Here is a 16,078-nt window from a genome sequence, read left to right on the forward strand (position 1 = left end):
CGCGTCTCACCAGGGCTGCGGGCGCCTACTGGAAATCTGCCAGCGAAACACACCTGCCCTCACAGGCAAAGGGGGAAAGAGCAAGTTCATCGAGCGACGAGGGGCTCGCCGGCCTGGCCTCGCGCGATGATGATGATGATGATGATGATGATGATGACACGCACACCGCAATCGAGATAAAGGGAAGCGCGGGCCGGAACTTTGGCCTGGCTTCCCGCGAAGCAGACGGGCGCGTGACCCCGACACACGGACTGTACATCTGTCAGTCACGGGGCGAAGTTCATCGGGGCGATGAGTTCTCAGTTCTCAGGCTGGAAACTACGGCAGTCCAAGGGCAAAACGCAGATGTGTAGACGGACGGATGTGACTCTTGAAAAGACAGTCCCAATAAGGGTAGCGACCTTTAGCACGGGGCTAGTGATAGTCACATTAAGATCAGATCACTCTATTGGCCAGATACAGTGTCTTGCATGAGGAATGTGTCTTTTCACAGACCCCAGCCTGCTCTCCATGAGACACACAGACAGGGAGAGAAGCTGGGGGTCAGAGTGCAGGGTCGGCCATTTATACGGCGCCCCTGGAGCAGCTGGGGTGAAGGGCCTCGCTCAGGGGCCCAAACGGAGTAGGATTCCTCTGCCGGCCGCAGGATTCGAACCGGCAACCTCCCAGCCACAGGCGCAGATCCTGAGCCACAGAGCCAGCGCTCCGCCCCACCACATTCTCACCAGACCTGCTATTTCGGATTCCCGATTGATCTTGCCAGCACTGATCATGGCACTTAGGCACCATTCAGAGCTCCCAGAAATTCTGTCACAAATCCGCGCCTGCGTACATCCAAACACTGGATTGCCTGGTGTTCTCTTTTTTTAGTTCTTTACAATAACAGTATACCACACAATATTATTTCGGCAACAAGTCTCCGAAAAAGTGCCAAATAAAGTACCCCATGTACTTTCAAAACAAGTAAAACACTAAACATTTTGAGCATTAGAGCCACACAAACAAAATATATATATTCCTCTGTATTGGACATCTACAGCTCTTTATTTGTAGGGGTGTTACCCCAGTGTCCTGGCCAAAGTTCCCCCCTGGCCTTTACCCCTCATGGCCTCCTAATAACCCCCCTCTCTGAACTGGCTCCATCCCTCTGCTCTCCTCCCCACTGAGAGCTGGTGTGTGTGAGAGGACTGGAGCATCATCCAGGTGGGGCTGCACACTGGTGGGGGTAGTGGGATTCCCCCTGACCTGGACAGAGCTCTGAGTGGAGGGTCCAGAAAAGTGCTATATAATTTCTAACACTTATTATTATCCCTCGATGCTTCCTACAGAAATATCTACCAGAGAGAAACTCAAGACACAGTATTAGGGCCACTTATGGACTCTCTCCTCTTTATGGGATATTATTGAACAAACATGACTGCACTTAAGTGAAGCACGTTTTATCATTTTCACACAGCTCTGACAGAAGCAGAAATGAACGCACACCGAATGGAGTTTTTACGGTTGCATGTCAGTGGATTCCTTGATGAATAACTGAGACCGAGAGCAGGGGTGGGTTCGTAATTCCTGCGATCTTGTGGAGGAGCGTGCGTGCGCTGGCAAGGAATAATGAGACCAAAGAATTCCGGTGTTCAGGAGCTAGGGGTGCCCCCGGAGCCATGCAGGAGCACAGGGCTGAGGGAGGACAGTGGTTCTCAGTGCCCTGCAACATTCCAGCAGGAAACCAAGGTAAACAGGCAGGCCCACGGGAGAGGGGGGCAGGGCAGGACGAGTCAGACCAAGGGCCCTCCCTCCCACCCCAGGGAGCAGAGCCCAGACAAGCAGCCACACATCTGTACCAGGAGGGGCCAATACACAGCCGTTCCCCCCCCCCCAACAGAATCCACCCCCGCAGAACAAACAACAACAACAACCCTGCAGAACAAATTAGGTGCCATGAAAACACCCCACCGTCCCGTTCGCGAACCGACGTGAGAATCCGGGATTCGCGAACTCAAGAGGCCAAGCGAGTTCGCCGGGAATAATCGATCGATCGATCGCAGTTCAGTTTCACTCTTCGGACGCCCCCCCCCCCCCCCCCCCCCGCCGCAGCGCGAAGATCGTGCGCTGCAGACGAGGGGGTCTGGCGAATAACTCTGTCTGTGAACAGAGGCGGGGGCGGGGAGGGCAGGGGACGTGCACGGCTGGGTTTCTGGCTGGGAGGGTGTTGGTGGGGGGGGGGAAGACGCCGCCGCAGCGCCTCGCAAGGCGTGATCAGTTTTTTCCAGTGAGTCAGGGAGCCGTCTGGAAACCCAACAGACAGACAGCTCTCGTACTGCAGTCTCGGAAAACCTCCCGCGGGCCACGCACAGCCGGCTGGCGCTGGGGCACACACATCACAGCCCCCCTCCTCAAACACGGCTTCCTCTGCGCCCAGAAAGAGACAGACAGATACACCCATGGCCCGTGAATAAACTCGCACCTGTGGAAGCCCCAGCGAAAATGTCCTGGCTTTGCAGCACGCTGTACACGTTCCAGACGTCTTCAGCTGTATTTACCACCCCTCCCCACCACCCCAAAGATCTCTCAAATATGTCCTTCCCCTTTAAAAAAGATCAAGCAGAACCGCCGGGCGCCGCAGACAGATGTTCACCCCCCTCGCGCCAAAGGTCAAAGGGGAGCCGTCTCCTTCGCCACCGTTACTAGGCAACGCCTCCGGATGAGGCGCCCGGCGGCAGGTAGATTCCAGCGGCTGAAACACAACTCCTCTTCCTCCCCCCCCCCCCCCACGCCGCTTTCCGTGAAGGAATTTACACGGCAAACACCCGACATGTCCCTTTCCATGCCCAAACTGCCCCCCCCCCCCAGCCTTTTACAGACGTTTCACGGCGAAACCTTTGTGATAGGCATTGGGTCCAGCTGTTAATTTCGCTTAATAACCATAAGCTCTCGTAGGGGGTACCGGAATGGGCAATTAGTGTTTTGACTTCGGATGATTTTTAGACCCTTTTGTAATTTTTTTTTTTAAAATAAACCCCGTCTGGGATACCACATTTTAAAAAAAAAAAAGTTAACTCACCTACAGCGCACACACACACACACAAGACAGCTAACTTTGGTCTTTGTGCAAACTTGGCACGCTTTGCCGAGCGGAGCGTCCCAAGAACAATCAAGCATTTGTCCTCAACTCCGCAATGCCAAGCAAAAAAAAGTTAAACAGTATATATATATATTTATTTATTTTTGTTTTGTTTTTACTCACGGTGTTGTACAGGACAGTGTCGCCTTCTCCGGGCTCGGACAGCTCGCTGAGATTTCTATCCCAGTACAAGAGTGGCTCTCCGCCGTCCAGTATCTCCATCGTTTATATTAAAAAAAAAAAAAAAAAGATCGCCGTGAAGGACGACTACGGCGAAAAAAACAAAAACAATTCGATGTTTCTAATATATGGGGAACGGATCGTCTTGCAAAAACAGTATTAACGATGACAGCCCTAGGAAATGATGCCCTTATAACAGGATCAAACGTTTTTGTTGTTTTTTTTTGCACGAAAATAACTGCGCAAGTTAGCGAAGGACACAATAAGTTATTTATTCATTATTAAATGTTGTTGTTTTTTTTTCCTTCGGTGCTTCGAAAGCCCCCCCCCCTCCCACCGCTTCGTTTTCCAAAACCAGGATCGCCGCCCTCGGTCTGTTTATGTTCTTCTTGTTTAAAAAACGTTTAAATCTTGTCCCTTCCCCAAATGAAGAATTTCCCGTTCCAGACGAGACAGGAATCCGGGGGCGGGGAGAGGTGGGGATATTACAGATTTGGGGACTCGATCCCCTCTCGGACGACGTCCAGTGAGAGTCTCGGTGGAGGGTCCGCCTCTCCCCATTGCTGTGCAGAATCGGCGACGTCAGGAAGCACCGCCCACTCCGTTCCTATTCCGACCAATCGGCGCCCGCACCGCCGAAACATCCCGCCTCCCCCCGCGGAAGCTATAGGCCATCTCGCCTGGCTCTCACCTTGACCGACAGCCCGCTCAGCGTATGGGGAGAGAGGGCTGCCCTGCTTGACCGCCTACCGCTGATGGACAGGTACAACTGCCAATCCGTGAAGGCCGAAGCCCCCCGCCCCCCCCCCCGAATCCAGTCTGGCCAATCACATATAGACAAGAATACCAATCGGTAACACGCCCACGTTGGGGCGCCCCATCCTTCCCACGTGAAGACTGTCCACCAATCACAGCACAAGAATGCCACACAGACCCTCCCACTTTTGCAGGAAACCATTCCCCTTGGATTAACAGGAGATACTCCATGCGCCTTGTTTTCATCCAGATATTGTGAGACACCCTCACCCACCGCTCTCATTATAAGTAAAAAAATTTTTTTTTTTACAACTATATTTCTTGTGTGTGTGTAGGACTTCATAGACAGGGGTTTCCAGTGTAGAAAAGTATTAACGAGATGGGTTTTCTGGGGTCCCTGACTTCCCGAATGAATTTTTATTTTGTTAGCGGCCGCCTGGACTCAAGGCGAGCTCCCTTCACGACCTCTTAAGAAAACACTGCAAATCTACAACGCCGAAGAAACGTACCGAGCAGTGACCAGTTCATAATCTCGTCTGAAAGTACGGAGGCAGTATTACGGCATGCTCGGTACACCGAGGAGTAATAAGAGCAGGCCGAGATCTGGAAGTAAACCTGCCCGACTGATTACAACATATCCTGGGAGAGAAGTCAAGTTTGGAGATGTCGTTTGCTTACAGTATGAGTGTGTGTGTCTGTGTGTGCCCTGTAATGGACTGGGATCCTGGGATAGGCTCTAGCTTCCCCACTACCCCTGTACTGGATAATGGATTAAGAAGTTATTCTCCCTTCACCTTCCCAAGTCCCTCCATCCAGTTTCTAACGGCTTTATCCAGTTCAGGGTCACATGGCAGCCGGAGTCTATCCCAGGAAACAAGGAACACAAGGCAGGGCACACCCTGGACGGGACGCCAGTCCATCACAGGATACACACTCAGACCAGGGCCAGTCCATCACAGGACACACACACACACTCACACCAGGGTCAGTCCATCACAGGACACGGACACACACACACACACACACACACCAGGGCCAGCCCATCACAGGACACGGACACACACACACACACACCAGGGCCAGCCCATCACAGGACACACACAGACACACACACTCACACCAGGGCCAGCCCATCACAGGACACACACAGACACACACACTCAGACCAGGGCCAGCCCACCACAGGACACACACACACACTCAGACCAGGGCCAGTCCATCACAGGACACACACACACACACACACTCAGACCAGGACCAGCCCACCACAGGACACACACACACACACACTCAGACCAGGGCCAGTCCATCACAGGACACACACACACACACTCAGACCAGGGCCAGTCCATCACAGGACACACACACACACACACACAGACCAGGGCCAGTCCATCACAGGACACACGGACACCAGGGCCAATTTGGCCAGAAGCTCATTAACCTACCAGCCTGTCTTTGTGCTGCGGGAGGAAACCCACACAAATCCAGGAAGAACATGCAAACTCCACACAGACAGCACCCCAGGGAACTGAACCGGTGAAGCACGGAACCCGCCCTCCTCTCGCACGACTTTCCCCCGGCAGAGAATACCAAAAAACGTCTCGTCCCCGAACGTGGCTTCAAAGTGTACACACACACACACACACACACACACACCTCACTGTGGAACAGCAAAATCAACTACATCCGTTTTATTGTGTCACCATCATCCCCCGATACCACCCGAGACCCGCACAGCAACACCCTTCCAGTCGGGCCAACATCTAACACACTTCCTCCTCCAGTGACTTCCCAAAACCCCATTATTTACACTTTCGCCTCCTCTGCGGAGCGCCTATAGGGAATGAGCGTGGGGATCTCTGATCTTCAAAGATCTTCAAAGATCGCCGCCATCACGTAAAATCCAGTGCCGAGCAGTCGATCTGCACACACTTGCTCTGGTCCAGTTCGGCAGCTGGCAGGGAAGGGAGAGGTGCGTGGAGGGGTTATTCGTTCATAGCAATGGTACGATTTCCTGCTTTTGTGCGTCGTCTGGAGTCCTTCTAAGATACCCAAGGCCTTTTCCCCCAACAGGTGACTCTGGTTTGAAAGACGGGAACTCGGGAAGGGTGGTTAATCGGGGTTGAAAGACAGGAACTCAGGAGGTTCGTCATCGAGAAGGGTTTAACATACTGGGCTGTTCCCACAGGCCGACATGACCGGGCTGCACGGCCGCCGCCGTCTCACGTCCCCTGCAAGTCCAGGGTCCCGGAGCGAGACGGGACCGTCCACGTCTTCCGGACGTCAAAGCGAGGAGAGAGGGACGATTGTTTGGGAAAAGCTATGAACGGAATTCAGGGGGCGCGCCGTAGCAAAAGGCAGAGGAGGAGGGGGGGGCGGCGGCGGCGGCGGGCCGATCAGACCCGGTCCTTCGCGCTGTCGCTCAGAAAGATGATGTTGTCTGGGGGGGGGAGAAAAAGAGAGAGAAGCACAAGTCAGGGCTGTTTGTCGCTCTTCCGTGACAAAGTGATCGGTTCCGACGACAAGGGTCATCCGTTCATTTTTAGGATCAACGGCAAGCAGAGAACCACTCGAAATCTGGAAGGGCCCCGCTACAGGCCAGCGTCAGCCGCAAGAAAACTTAAGGACTGGGGAGGAAGTCGCTACCCACAATTCCTAAGGGCAGCAGCTACGTCAAAGTGGGAGATCATATAAAGATCTGCTTTACTATTTGCGAATCGCTCGCAGTAAACCCTCAGACTTCGTCATTAACTCGGGCAAACTCAGCGAAAGGGGGAATCTTGTCTGTGAAATCAGCAATGTCGGGCTTTCCTAGTGCCGGACAAAGCACAGTAAAAGGCTAACGAGACCTAAAAAAAAAAAAAAGGCTTCGTAAAAAAAAAACACACAAGGTTTAAAAAAAAAAATGAAACGCCACCTAGGTTGACAATTCAGAAATATCAGATCGTCGATCGCCGACGACCAATCACTGAGCGTCGTTTGCGTCTCGGATGCTTTGGCGACGGTATAAGAACGCCTGCCGTAAAGAGCTTGTGTATTTATAATAAAATCGGGCTCCAGAATCGACACCTCCTGTGCCGACTGCAATTGTTGCAAAGTCAAAAGCGTCGCAAAGCATACATGCCTCATATAGATTTCTCATGAAACGGGGGCTGAAAAGTGGCACCCCTGCTTTCCCCGACACTCGGCAGCGATGGGCACCCCCCCCTCCTTCTCCCCGCGCCTCCTACCGGCTATGATGGTGGTGGCCTGGCGCCTCACGTTGTTCTTGTCCACGTACTCGCCGTAGTCCAGCTTCCCCTCCACGAGGACACGGGCGCTGCGGAGAGAGACACCCGGGGGTGAAAGCCGCGCGCCCGCAAGCGCCCGAGGCCCCAACCCCAGGGCGCACGGCCGCGGGCGGTGGGGGGGGGGGGGTCGGGGGACCGCGAGGCCTGCTCCTCCGGCCTCGACAACGTCCGCACGATTCCCGCGCGCGCAGCCTCGGAGGAGAGCGGGGGGGGGGGGGGGGGGGAACATGCGAACTCCACGCGCACAGCACCCCAGAGGCCTCCAACGCCCCCGGGACGTCCCCCGTTTCCAAAAAACGCACGGGCAGCCGATATCACGCCTTTGAAACCAAAACCAAAAACACCGGCATCTTTTTTTTCGGGGGGGGTCATTTCCTTCTGCGTGGCCAGGAGACACAGGAAAGCTGTTGAATTTATCCTCCCCTCCCCCCCCGGCCCAGTGCGGACAGGCCCCGCCCGAGACCCTCACCCTTTCTTGACGTACTGGTAGGCCACATCGCGCAGTCCAGGCCGGAACACCGAGATCCGGTGCCAGGTGGTCTTCTGGCTGATGTCACCTACGGAAACGGGAGCAGGGATTACTCTCCCGAGCTTGTGTCCGGGCGGGACGCAGGATAGGACCGGTCCACCCCCCCTCCCCCTGTACCCAAAGCAGGAGCGCCGTTGAATTAAGGAACGCAGGCCAGGCGTCACCAGAGGACCGGCGAGGTCGGGATATTTCAACACGCCCCTTCTCCCGTCTCGGGAGCTGCAGACTCCGTGCTGTATTGTTATGAAACGAATACATTCCAAAGGCTGAAAAAGGACACGGCTCCATTCATCCATTTCACAGCCACCTTATGTGGCACAGGAGCGGCTGGAGCCTATCCCAGTGAGCAACGGGAACAAAGCAGGGTACACCCTGGATGGGACACCAGTCTATCACAGGACACACACACACACACCAGGGGCAGTCCATCACAGGACACACACACACACACACACACACACACACACACACACACACACCAGGGCCAGTCCATCACAGACACAGACGTCAGGGCCAATTTTCCCAGAAGCCAACTAATCCACCAGCATGTCTCTGGACTGGGGAGGGAAACCCACTGAAACACGGGGGGGGGGGAACTCCACACAGACAGCCTGCGGGCCCGGGCATCGGCAGCGAGCGCACCCCAGAAGGGGACAGCACGCTCTGCTGCGCGGCTGGGGGAAGTCGCCAGCTTTGTGGCCGGGAGGAGGTCAAAGTTGAGGCTCCTCGCCGGTCGATCGTCGAAACGGAGGCGGTTTGGGTGGGGGGGGGGTGGTGGTGGTGGATCCTTGCCTGAAGGGGTGCTTTCCCCCTCCCCGGTCCTCCACATCTCGTTGGTCGCCACGGAGAAGATGGTGACGGGGTTCCGGCCGTCCGCCTGCCGCATCACGGGGTCCTGGCCCACACGCCCCAGGAGCTGCACCCGGTTCATGGCTGGGGGAGAAGACGCGCGGGGTCAGGCAGGGCGGGCGGGCAGGGAGGAGGCAGGCCGGCCCTGCCGGACACCGGCCATCGCCGTCGCCGCCAGGCCCCGCACAGACCAGAGCGAGCCGGACTCGGGGAGCCCTGCTCCACACAGACCAGAGCGAGCCGGACTCGGGGACCCCTGCACAGACCAGAGCGAGCCGGACTCAGGGACCCCTGCTCCACACAGACCAGAGCGAGCCAGACTCGGGGATCCCAGCACAGGCCAGGCCACAGTCGGGGACCCCTGCTCCGCACAGACCAGAGCGAGCCGGACTCGGGGACCCCTGCTCCACACAGACCAGAGCAAGCCGGACTCGGGGAGCCCCGCACAGACCAGAGCAAGCCGGACTTGGGGAGCCCCGCACAGACTAGACCACAGTCGGGGACCCCTGCTCTGCTTGGAACAGAGCAAGCCGGACTCGGGGATCCCTGCACAGACCAGACCACAGTCGGGGACCCCTGCTCCACACAGACCAGAGCGAGCCAGACTCGGGGATCCCTGCACAGACCAGGCCACAGTCGGGGACCCCTGCTCCGCTTGGAACAGAGTGGGGGCCCCCCCGCTCAGCACGGACCAGAGTTAGGAACCCCTGCTTAGAGTCAACCAGAGTGGACCAGAGTCGGGGTCCCCTGCAGAGTGGACCCCCGCTCAGCTTGGGCCAGAGTCGGGGTGCCCTGCAGAGTGTACCCCTGCTCAGCTTGGACCAGAGTCAGGGAACCCTGCACAGCTCGGACCAGAGTGGACCAGACTTGGGGTCCCCTGCAGAGTGGACCCCTGCTCAGCTTGGACCAGAGTCGGGGTACCCTGCACAGCTCGGACCAGAGTGGACCCGAGTTGGGGTCCCCTGCAGAGGGGACCCACCTTGATCGTCAGGCAGGCGAGGACAGCCTCAGCCCTCGAAGGGCTCGCCCAACTCTCCTGGGCTTCTGCTTGAGCCAAAATCTCAACCGCTGAAACATAAGATTTCACTTTCTGGTGGTGGGGGCGGGGGGGGTGGCATACGTGTGCATCAGTGCGATTTTTGTTTTTTTTTTGGGGGGGTGAGGGATTGATTTTTCTGGTGTGTGGGGGGGAGAAAAGGGAGCCGGATCGAGGCGCAAAGGGGCGAGAATTTCTTCCTCCAGCACTCACTCACATCGCTCCAGGATGAGGGAGACGTCGTTGGACTGGTGCCTGACGGACTGCCCCAACAACTGGAAAAAATAAAGAAGAAGAGAGGAACGCTTTAAACTTGCTGAAATGTCCATCACAGTGCACAGCCTCTGGGAATACTGGTTTCCACTTTTCATCGTCATCGTCATCATCGAGGTTTATTCATCAGTGCACGAACAGTACAGCACATGGAGATGTCGTCGGCGTTGTCATCATAACCTCAATTTTGCGATTTTTGTGTTTTTGTGATTTTTGTGATTTCTGCGATTCTTGTGAGCTCGCGGAAAAGACACTTTTCAACTACCGCTGCTCGCTGTATTGTTGTGCATTTGATCAACTTTGATTCGATGTTTAGACGCTTTGTCCGCGAGCTCGTCGAGAGGGAGAGAGGAGGAGAAGGACAGGAATTCAGAGGGATTCGATCAACATTAGGATACAGTAAGTTACACAACTGCAATTTACAGATTGTGCGAAAGTAACACAAGGAAAGGAGGTATTTTGTGCTCTTGGTACGTGTCCCGAGAGTGCAAGTGACAGGAGGGCACCGGCGCCCCCTGTCAGTCCAAGGAGGTAACTGCAGGCGTCTGCTGTGGTTGGCTGTTCGGCAGTCCTACTGCCTGGGGGAAGAAGCTGGTGGTCTTGGTCTGTATATTTCTGTATCGTTTTCCGGATGGTAGTAGAGTGCCTATTAAGATCATCGAACAAGCAGTATGTACAGTTAGCGCTACGAAAAAAAAAACTAAGTAAAAAAAAATAGACAGAATCTAACAGGAGCTCGTGGGACAGCAGCCGTCCAAGATGGCGCCGATGAGGAAGAGTCAGGCTGGGATAGGCAGATATACTGATGACAACCTTCAGCACAAGAACTTCAGCCTTAGAACTGTCCTGAAACAACAGCTCCACCGCACAGAATCCATGTCCATTTAAGCACATATTTACACCCATTATATAGACCGGTGTGGGTCTAACTGGGTCTAAAGCCCTGGAGCTTTCAAAGAAAACTGATCTGTCATCTGCGAGCCTCCAGCCCAGGCAGGCAGGCGGGGGTGAACATCGTTAAACGCGTCATCGAGCACGAAGATCGTCACCTGTGTCGCCGCCCGTCTCAGCATGGCTCTGGGCCTGGGGGGGGAGAGAGGATCTCTTGGGGAGACGAGCGGGGAATCTCTCCCGTCAAAGTCCGGCTTTGGAGAACGGAGCCCAGCGGGACAGAGCCGGCCAACTGAAACGAAGCAGAATAATGACATCACTCTCGGCGAACGCATACGAAGGTGTGGGCGACATGGCAGCGCCGTGTGGAGCACTGCTGCCACGCAGCGCTGGGGGCCCTGGGTGTCAAGTCCTGACCAAGGGTGCCGTCTGTGTGGAGTTTGCATGGTCTCTCCATGTTCTTGTGGGTTTCCTCCAGGTGCTCCAGTTTCCTCCCACAATCTAAAGACATGCTGGGAGGTTATAAGTGTGTGTGTGTGTGTGTGTGTGTGTGTGTCCGTCCTGTGATGGACTGGTGTTCCATCCCGGGTGTACCCTGCCCATTGCTTGCCTGCTGGCATAAACTCTCCCCCCTGGCACCCTGCATTGGATAAAGCGATTAGAAAATGGAGGGATGGACTTAGGAAAGCAACAGGGAGAATGACTTGAACTGAAACTACAAGAAAGTTTTATAATAATAATTTACACTTATATAGCACTTTTCTGGACCCTCCACTCCGAGCTCTTTCCAGGTCAGGGGGAATCCCACTACCCCCACCAGTGTGCAGCCCCACCTGGATGATGCTCCAGTCCTCTCACACACACCAGCTCTCAGTGGGGAGGAGAGCAGAGGGATGGAGCCAGTTCAGAGAGGGGGGTTATTAGGAGGCCATGAGGGGTAAAGACCAGGGGGGAAATTTGGCCAGGACACCGGGGTAACACCCCTACTCTTGTCGAGAAACGCCCTGGGATTTTTAATGACCACAAAGAGTCAGGACCTCGGTTTTACATCTCATATGAAGGACAGTGCCTTTTTACAGTACAGTGTCCCCGTCACTATACTGGGGCATGAGGACCCACACAGAGCGCCCCCTGCTGGCCCCACTAACACCTCTCCCAAAAAAAGATCCAAACTGATGTCTGAGGGTGAGCCCGAAGCTTGATTCTTCATCACACTAGTTCTTAGCACAGCTGCCTTTATTCTAAGAGAGGCAGGGATTACATTAAACCCATTTACTGGCTGCCTAATTTGGCTCTGCCCAGTCAACATCACTGCACAGGACATGAGACAGGTCTGTCTGCAGCAGGGGGTCTTAAACTCAGATTCTGGGGCACCCAGCAGATTAAAAATAACTGCATAACTGCGACACGTCTAACCAGAGTCAGAGGCCTTTTATAGGCGACTGTACCTTTAATTAAAGAACTGCTTCTGTTGACACGAACGGCAGAACCTTTCCAAAAATCCCCTGTAACGTGAATTCAGAAAATAATTCAGTCGATTGTGTAATTGCTTGCGGACTTTGGGACAGAAGCCAGAAGAGAGAATGTCCTCCAGGCGCCGAGTGCGTGATTGCGCGGTTTTCACGTTGCCCGCTTTTCTGCGTGGGTCTCGCTTGAAAAACAAAAAAAATCGAGAGATCTGATCACTTCACACGCGTGGCTTCAAATATTCTGGGGTATATAATAATAGGACTGAGTTGTCTAGTCAGACATAAGACGGAACACGACATATACATATATATATACATAGACAAATTAACGTTAAGCCACCTTCAATGGGCTGGAGACGTTCAACACATACAGGTCCGTAGCGTTGGACGAAGGACTGCGATGCTTCTATTGCACCAGGCCGTATAAAAACAGCAGACACGACCAGGCTATAAAACAGTTTCGAATTTAATTTTTTAAACCAATACTCACTAGCAATTCAAGGACATGGGGCTTTACGGAGCTGTTTCTCTGCCCGCATCTTCGGTGTGTGTCGTTAATAAATAAACCGGAATGCGCAACAGCATTACAACTCTCGAACTAGCCACAGACCACCCAGATACAATGCCGTGTGTAAGTGCGAAATGAACGAGTGTGCATAATTCACGGTCCCGTGGCCACGGCGACACACTTCCACGCGTGTTTCTCAAGCTGCCGTATTGAAACCGCGTACGCTGGCGTTCCCGCCCGCCCGACCTTGTTATTTCAGTTAAGTCGTGGTTGTGCGCTGGGTTGGCATTTACACCTGAACCCCGTCAACACGACGGACAGCCACACGCTATATACGCGCCAGTTGTTAAGTGCGTCGTACTTGAAAAAGGGTTTTTTTTTTCATGCAGGACTTTCAAGTCGAGTTAAGTTTCTCACAAAGTAAGTCACATCATTTCCACTTCAAATCACTAGAACCGCGAAATACATACAGACAACTTCGATCTTATTTTTGTTGTTGTTGTTGTTGTTGTCGTCTGCGACTTTTGTAGAAAGGGTTATTTAGAACATGCACTTACTGTTACTCCTCCAGGCACGCTGCTTCCGGTCCGTCACCGAGACAGGTCCCACCTTCGAAGGAAACCGCTCTTCGGAAGGTTCGTTCCGGGTTGGGCTTTATAAATCAAGCCGGAACACTTCACAGCCGAAACGCCGCGTTTTCTCTCTTCTCTTTTCAGCAGGGAATAAACTCGTTCCTTGTTCCTTTGCAGACTACGCGTGCTGGACGCAGCCACCCACCCGAACTACTTTAGAAATCGACGCGTTCATTTTGAGTTCATGGTAGCGGCGGAGCCCGAGCCTCCGTCCGGTGCAGGCGCAACAGGACACCGGTCCTTTCAGACAGACCCAGAAGCCAATTAACCTACCACCAAACCAGAGCACCTGGAGGAAACCTACGTGAACACGGAGTGAACATGCAAACTCCACACAGACAGCACCTCAGGTATCGAACCCAGGGCTCCAGCGCTGTGAGGAAGCAATGCCCACCACTGCACCACCAGGTTTACCGATAGCTTTGCAGTATAATGATGCCTATTCCATGGAAATTGGTGCCAAAATTTGTAATTTGTCGTTTTTAATATTCCAATCTTCATTTATTTTGAAGCCGGGATCAAATGAATGCCGCAAGTGAACTAATCATCTGTTAAAAAAAATATTCTTTGTGTTTGCAAGATACACTGGAATACCTCCAAAGTGATCATTTTTGCCGGGCATCATTTTATAATACACTTATAATGCACTTTGTGTATATGTTTGTACACAAAGTGAAATTAAGAAAGTGCTCTGCATGAAGTGTTCTGTATAGGAGTAAAGTCTGTTTTATTCAAATACAATATCTGCACCACTGTACCAACCGTCATCAGATGGCCGGATACAAGACTCAAGTGAATCTCAGGTGAAGTACACCGGTCAGAGCTCCCAGTCTTGATGTAGTGGTAAAATTGAGAGGGCGTGCCATTTCTCTGATAACTGTAACAGAAACCACCCTGGCCCGGCTGTGACGGTCAGGCGACAGTGGATTTGGCATAAGCAGAGGTTAACCAGCAGTGTCTGCTGAGTCCTTCCCGAAGTAAAGATGGATCACTGAGGCAGGTGAAGGTACAGTCCAGCCCAGAGGCACAGGGGCCCAGAGGGTCAGAGCTCATCTTTGTTTCCCAGAGTGCGGACTGCTAAGCGCACTAGAGCGCACATGACTCCCCCCCCCGGAGACCCCAGTACATTGCAGGGATGTGATCCCACTGACAAAGCAGGGCAGACCGGAGCCCCTGGGATACAGGACCTCCCTCAAGTACAACAGCAGTGTCTGCAGCAGCAGGGACTCGAACCCGCAACCCACCAGAGATCTGCTGTACCCCTGCGCTACACTGTTCCCTATCGATCAGTAGGGTGTGTCTGCAGCAGGGACTCGAACCCGCAACCCACCAGAGATCTGCTGTACCCCTGCGCTACACTGTTCCCTATCGATCAGTAGGGTGTGTCTGCAGCAGGGACTCGAACCCGCAACCCACCACAGACCTGCTGTACCCCCTGCTCTACACTGTTCCCTATCGATCAGTAGAGTGTGTTACATATACAGCCGGGCGGACTGGAGCCCCTGGGGTACAGGACCTCCCTCAAGTACAACAGCAGTGTCTGCAGCAGGGACTCGAACCCACAACCTGTTGGGTTACGAGCTCAGAAGCTCACTTTTGACACTGTGCTGCCCCTCCCCTCCCTCCACCAGTCTCACAGAGAGACAGTTTTCACTGCTTTAGCAATTTCTCCTGCAGAGACCCAACTCCAGACGACCAGAGATTCCCCACTCTCCCTGGCAAGCACTCCACACAACCAGTAAAGCACAAGCAACTGGACTTCGGACAAAGAACAAGATTTATAGGATGGCTACCTAGTCATAAATAAATGCCGTGTGTTTTTGGAAAGAGACTTAACAGACCAAATCTGTATATTGTTAACAAAGGAAGTGTTTTAAACACAACCAGCGTTTTACAGATGCTTCCATTAACAGCTGGACTACACAGAAAGCACAGGCGTAAGGGGACGCGTGTCGTGACTGCAGTCATTGTGAGATGATCGTGGTGTGATGTAAAAGATACACAGAAAAACAGTCCTTCAGAAGCACCTCGCACGTCTCGCCGAACTTCGAGAGAGCTGCAAAAATGGGGACATTTTTATTTTCATTCGCCTGCTGTATCGTCTCTTGCTTCCGACACGCGGCTTCCCAGTTCCTTATGTCCCACGGCGTTGGCATCTACTGTTAAGTCGCCTCACGAGAGCTTGAGAAGAGATCACGTTGCTGAGAATGTGCAGGATGTTTTCACTATCATCATAATAATAATAATGAATAAATCCTTACACTTGTATAGAGCTCTTCTGGACCCTCCACTCGGAGCTCTTTCCAGGTCAGGGGGAATCCCACTACCCCCACCAGTGTGCAGCCCCACCTGGATGATGCTCCAGTCCTCTCACACACACCAGCTCTCAGTGGGGAGGAGAGCAGAGGGATGGAGCCAGTTCAGAGAGGGGGGTTATTAGGAGGCCATGAGGGGTAAAGGCCAGGGGGGGAATTTGGCCAGGACACTGGGGTAACACCCCTACTCTTGTCGAGAGACACCCTGGGATTTTTAATGACCACAGAG

The 16,078-nt window shown here is 53.6% G+C and overlaps 2 protein-coding genes across 13 annotated transcripts in view; both read right to left on the reverse strand.

The window, feature by feature from the left end:
• The window catches only part of creb3l2 (cAMP responsive element binding protein 3 like 2), a 16,306-nt gene extending 12,465 nt beyond the window's left edge, over positions 1 to 3,841 (reverse strand). The window contains exon 1 of the mRNA XM_088922729.1: positions 3,242 to 3,841. Coding sequence (XP_088778855.1) covers positions 3,242 to 3,340 — 99 coding nt within the window. The 5' untranslated portion in view covers positions 3,341 to 3,841. The remainder of the gene's footprint in view (positions 1 to 3,241) is intronic.
• A 1,892-nt stretch (positions 3,842 to 5,733) lies between these two features.
• Positions 5,734 to 13,525, reverse strand: ssbp1 (single-stranded DNA binding protein 1). Of its 12 annotated transcripts, none has more exons than XM_088922749.1 (8): positions 13,460 to 13,525; positions 12,374 to 12,576; positions 11,084 to 11,217; positions 9,979 to 10,036; positions 8,669 to 8,809; positions 7,832 to 7,904; positions 7,288 to 7,376; positions 5,734 to 6,497 (listed from the first exon to the last, which is right to left on the reverse strand). In XM_088922749.1, the coding sequence occupies exons 3-8, from the start codon at positions 11,105 to 11,107 to the stop codon at positions 6,454 to 6,456; spliced, it is 429 nt and encodes a 142-aa protein (XP_088778875.1). In that variant the 5' UTR covers positions 11,108 to 11,217; positions 12,374 to 12,576; positions 13,460 to 13,525; the 3' UTR covers positions 5,734 to 6,453. The 12 variants fall into 12 exon arrangements, with proteins under 12 accessions (XP_088778875.1, XP_088778865.1, XP_088778872.1 ...); XM_088922739.1 differs by having other exon boundaries at positions 7,817 to 7,904; XM_088922746.1 differs by having other exon boundaries at positions 7,817 to 7,904; positions 12,374 to 12,430; positions 13,460 to 13,477.
• Positions 13,526 to 16,078: the final 2,553 nt, after the last annotated feature.

This window comes from Atractosteus spatula, chromosome 8 (genome assembly GCF_055471065.1).
Source record: "Atractosteus spatula isolate fAtrSpa1 chromosome 8, fAtrSpa1.hap1, whole genome shotgun sequence".
Classification (NCBI taxonomy): domain Eukaryota; kingdom Metazoa; phylum Chordata; class Actinopteri; order Semionotiformes; family Lepisosteidae; genus Atractosteus; species Atractosteus spatula.

What these genes read in the sequence shown, in the direction of transcription:
- ssbp1 (XM_088922739.1), bottom strand. Translation starts at nt 11,107, where the DNA reads ATGCTGAGACGGGCGGCGACACAG. An exon ending in TGAGACGGGCGGCGACACAG is followed by an intron (nt 10,037 to 11,083) that starts GTGACGATCTTC and finishes TATTTTTTCCAG; the next exon opens with TTGTTGGGGCAGTCCGTCAG. An exon ending in GGCCACCACCATCATAGCCG is followed by an intron (nt 6,498 to 7,287) that starts GTAGGAGGCGCG and finishes TCCCCCCCCCAG; the next exon opens with ACAACATCATCTTTCTGAGC.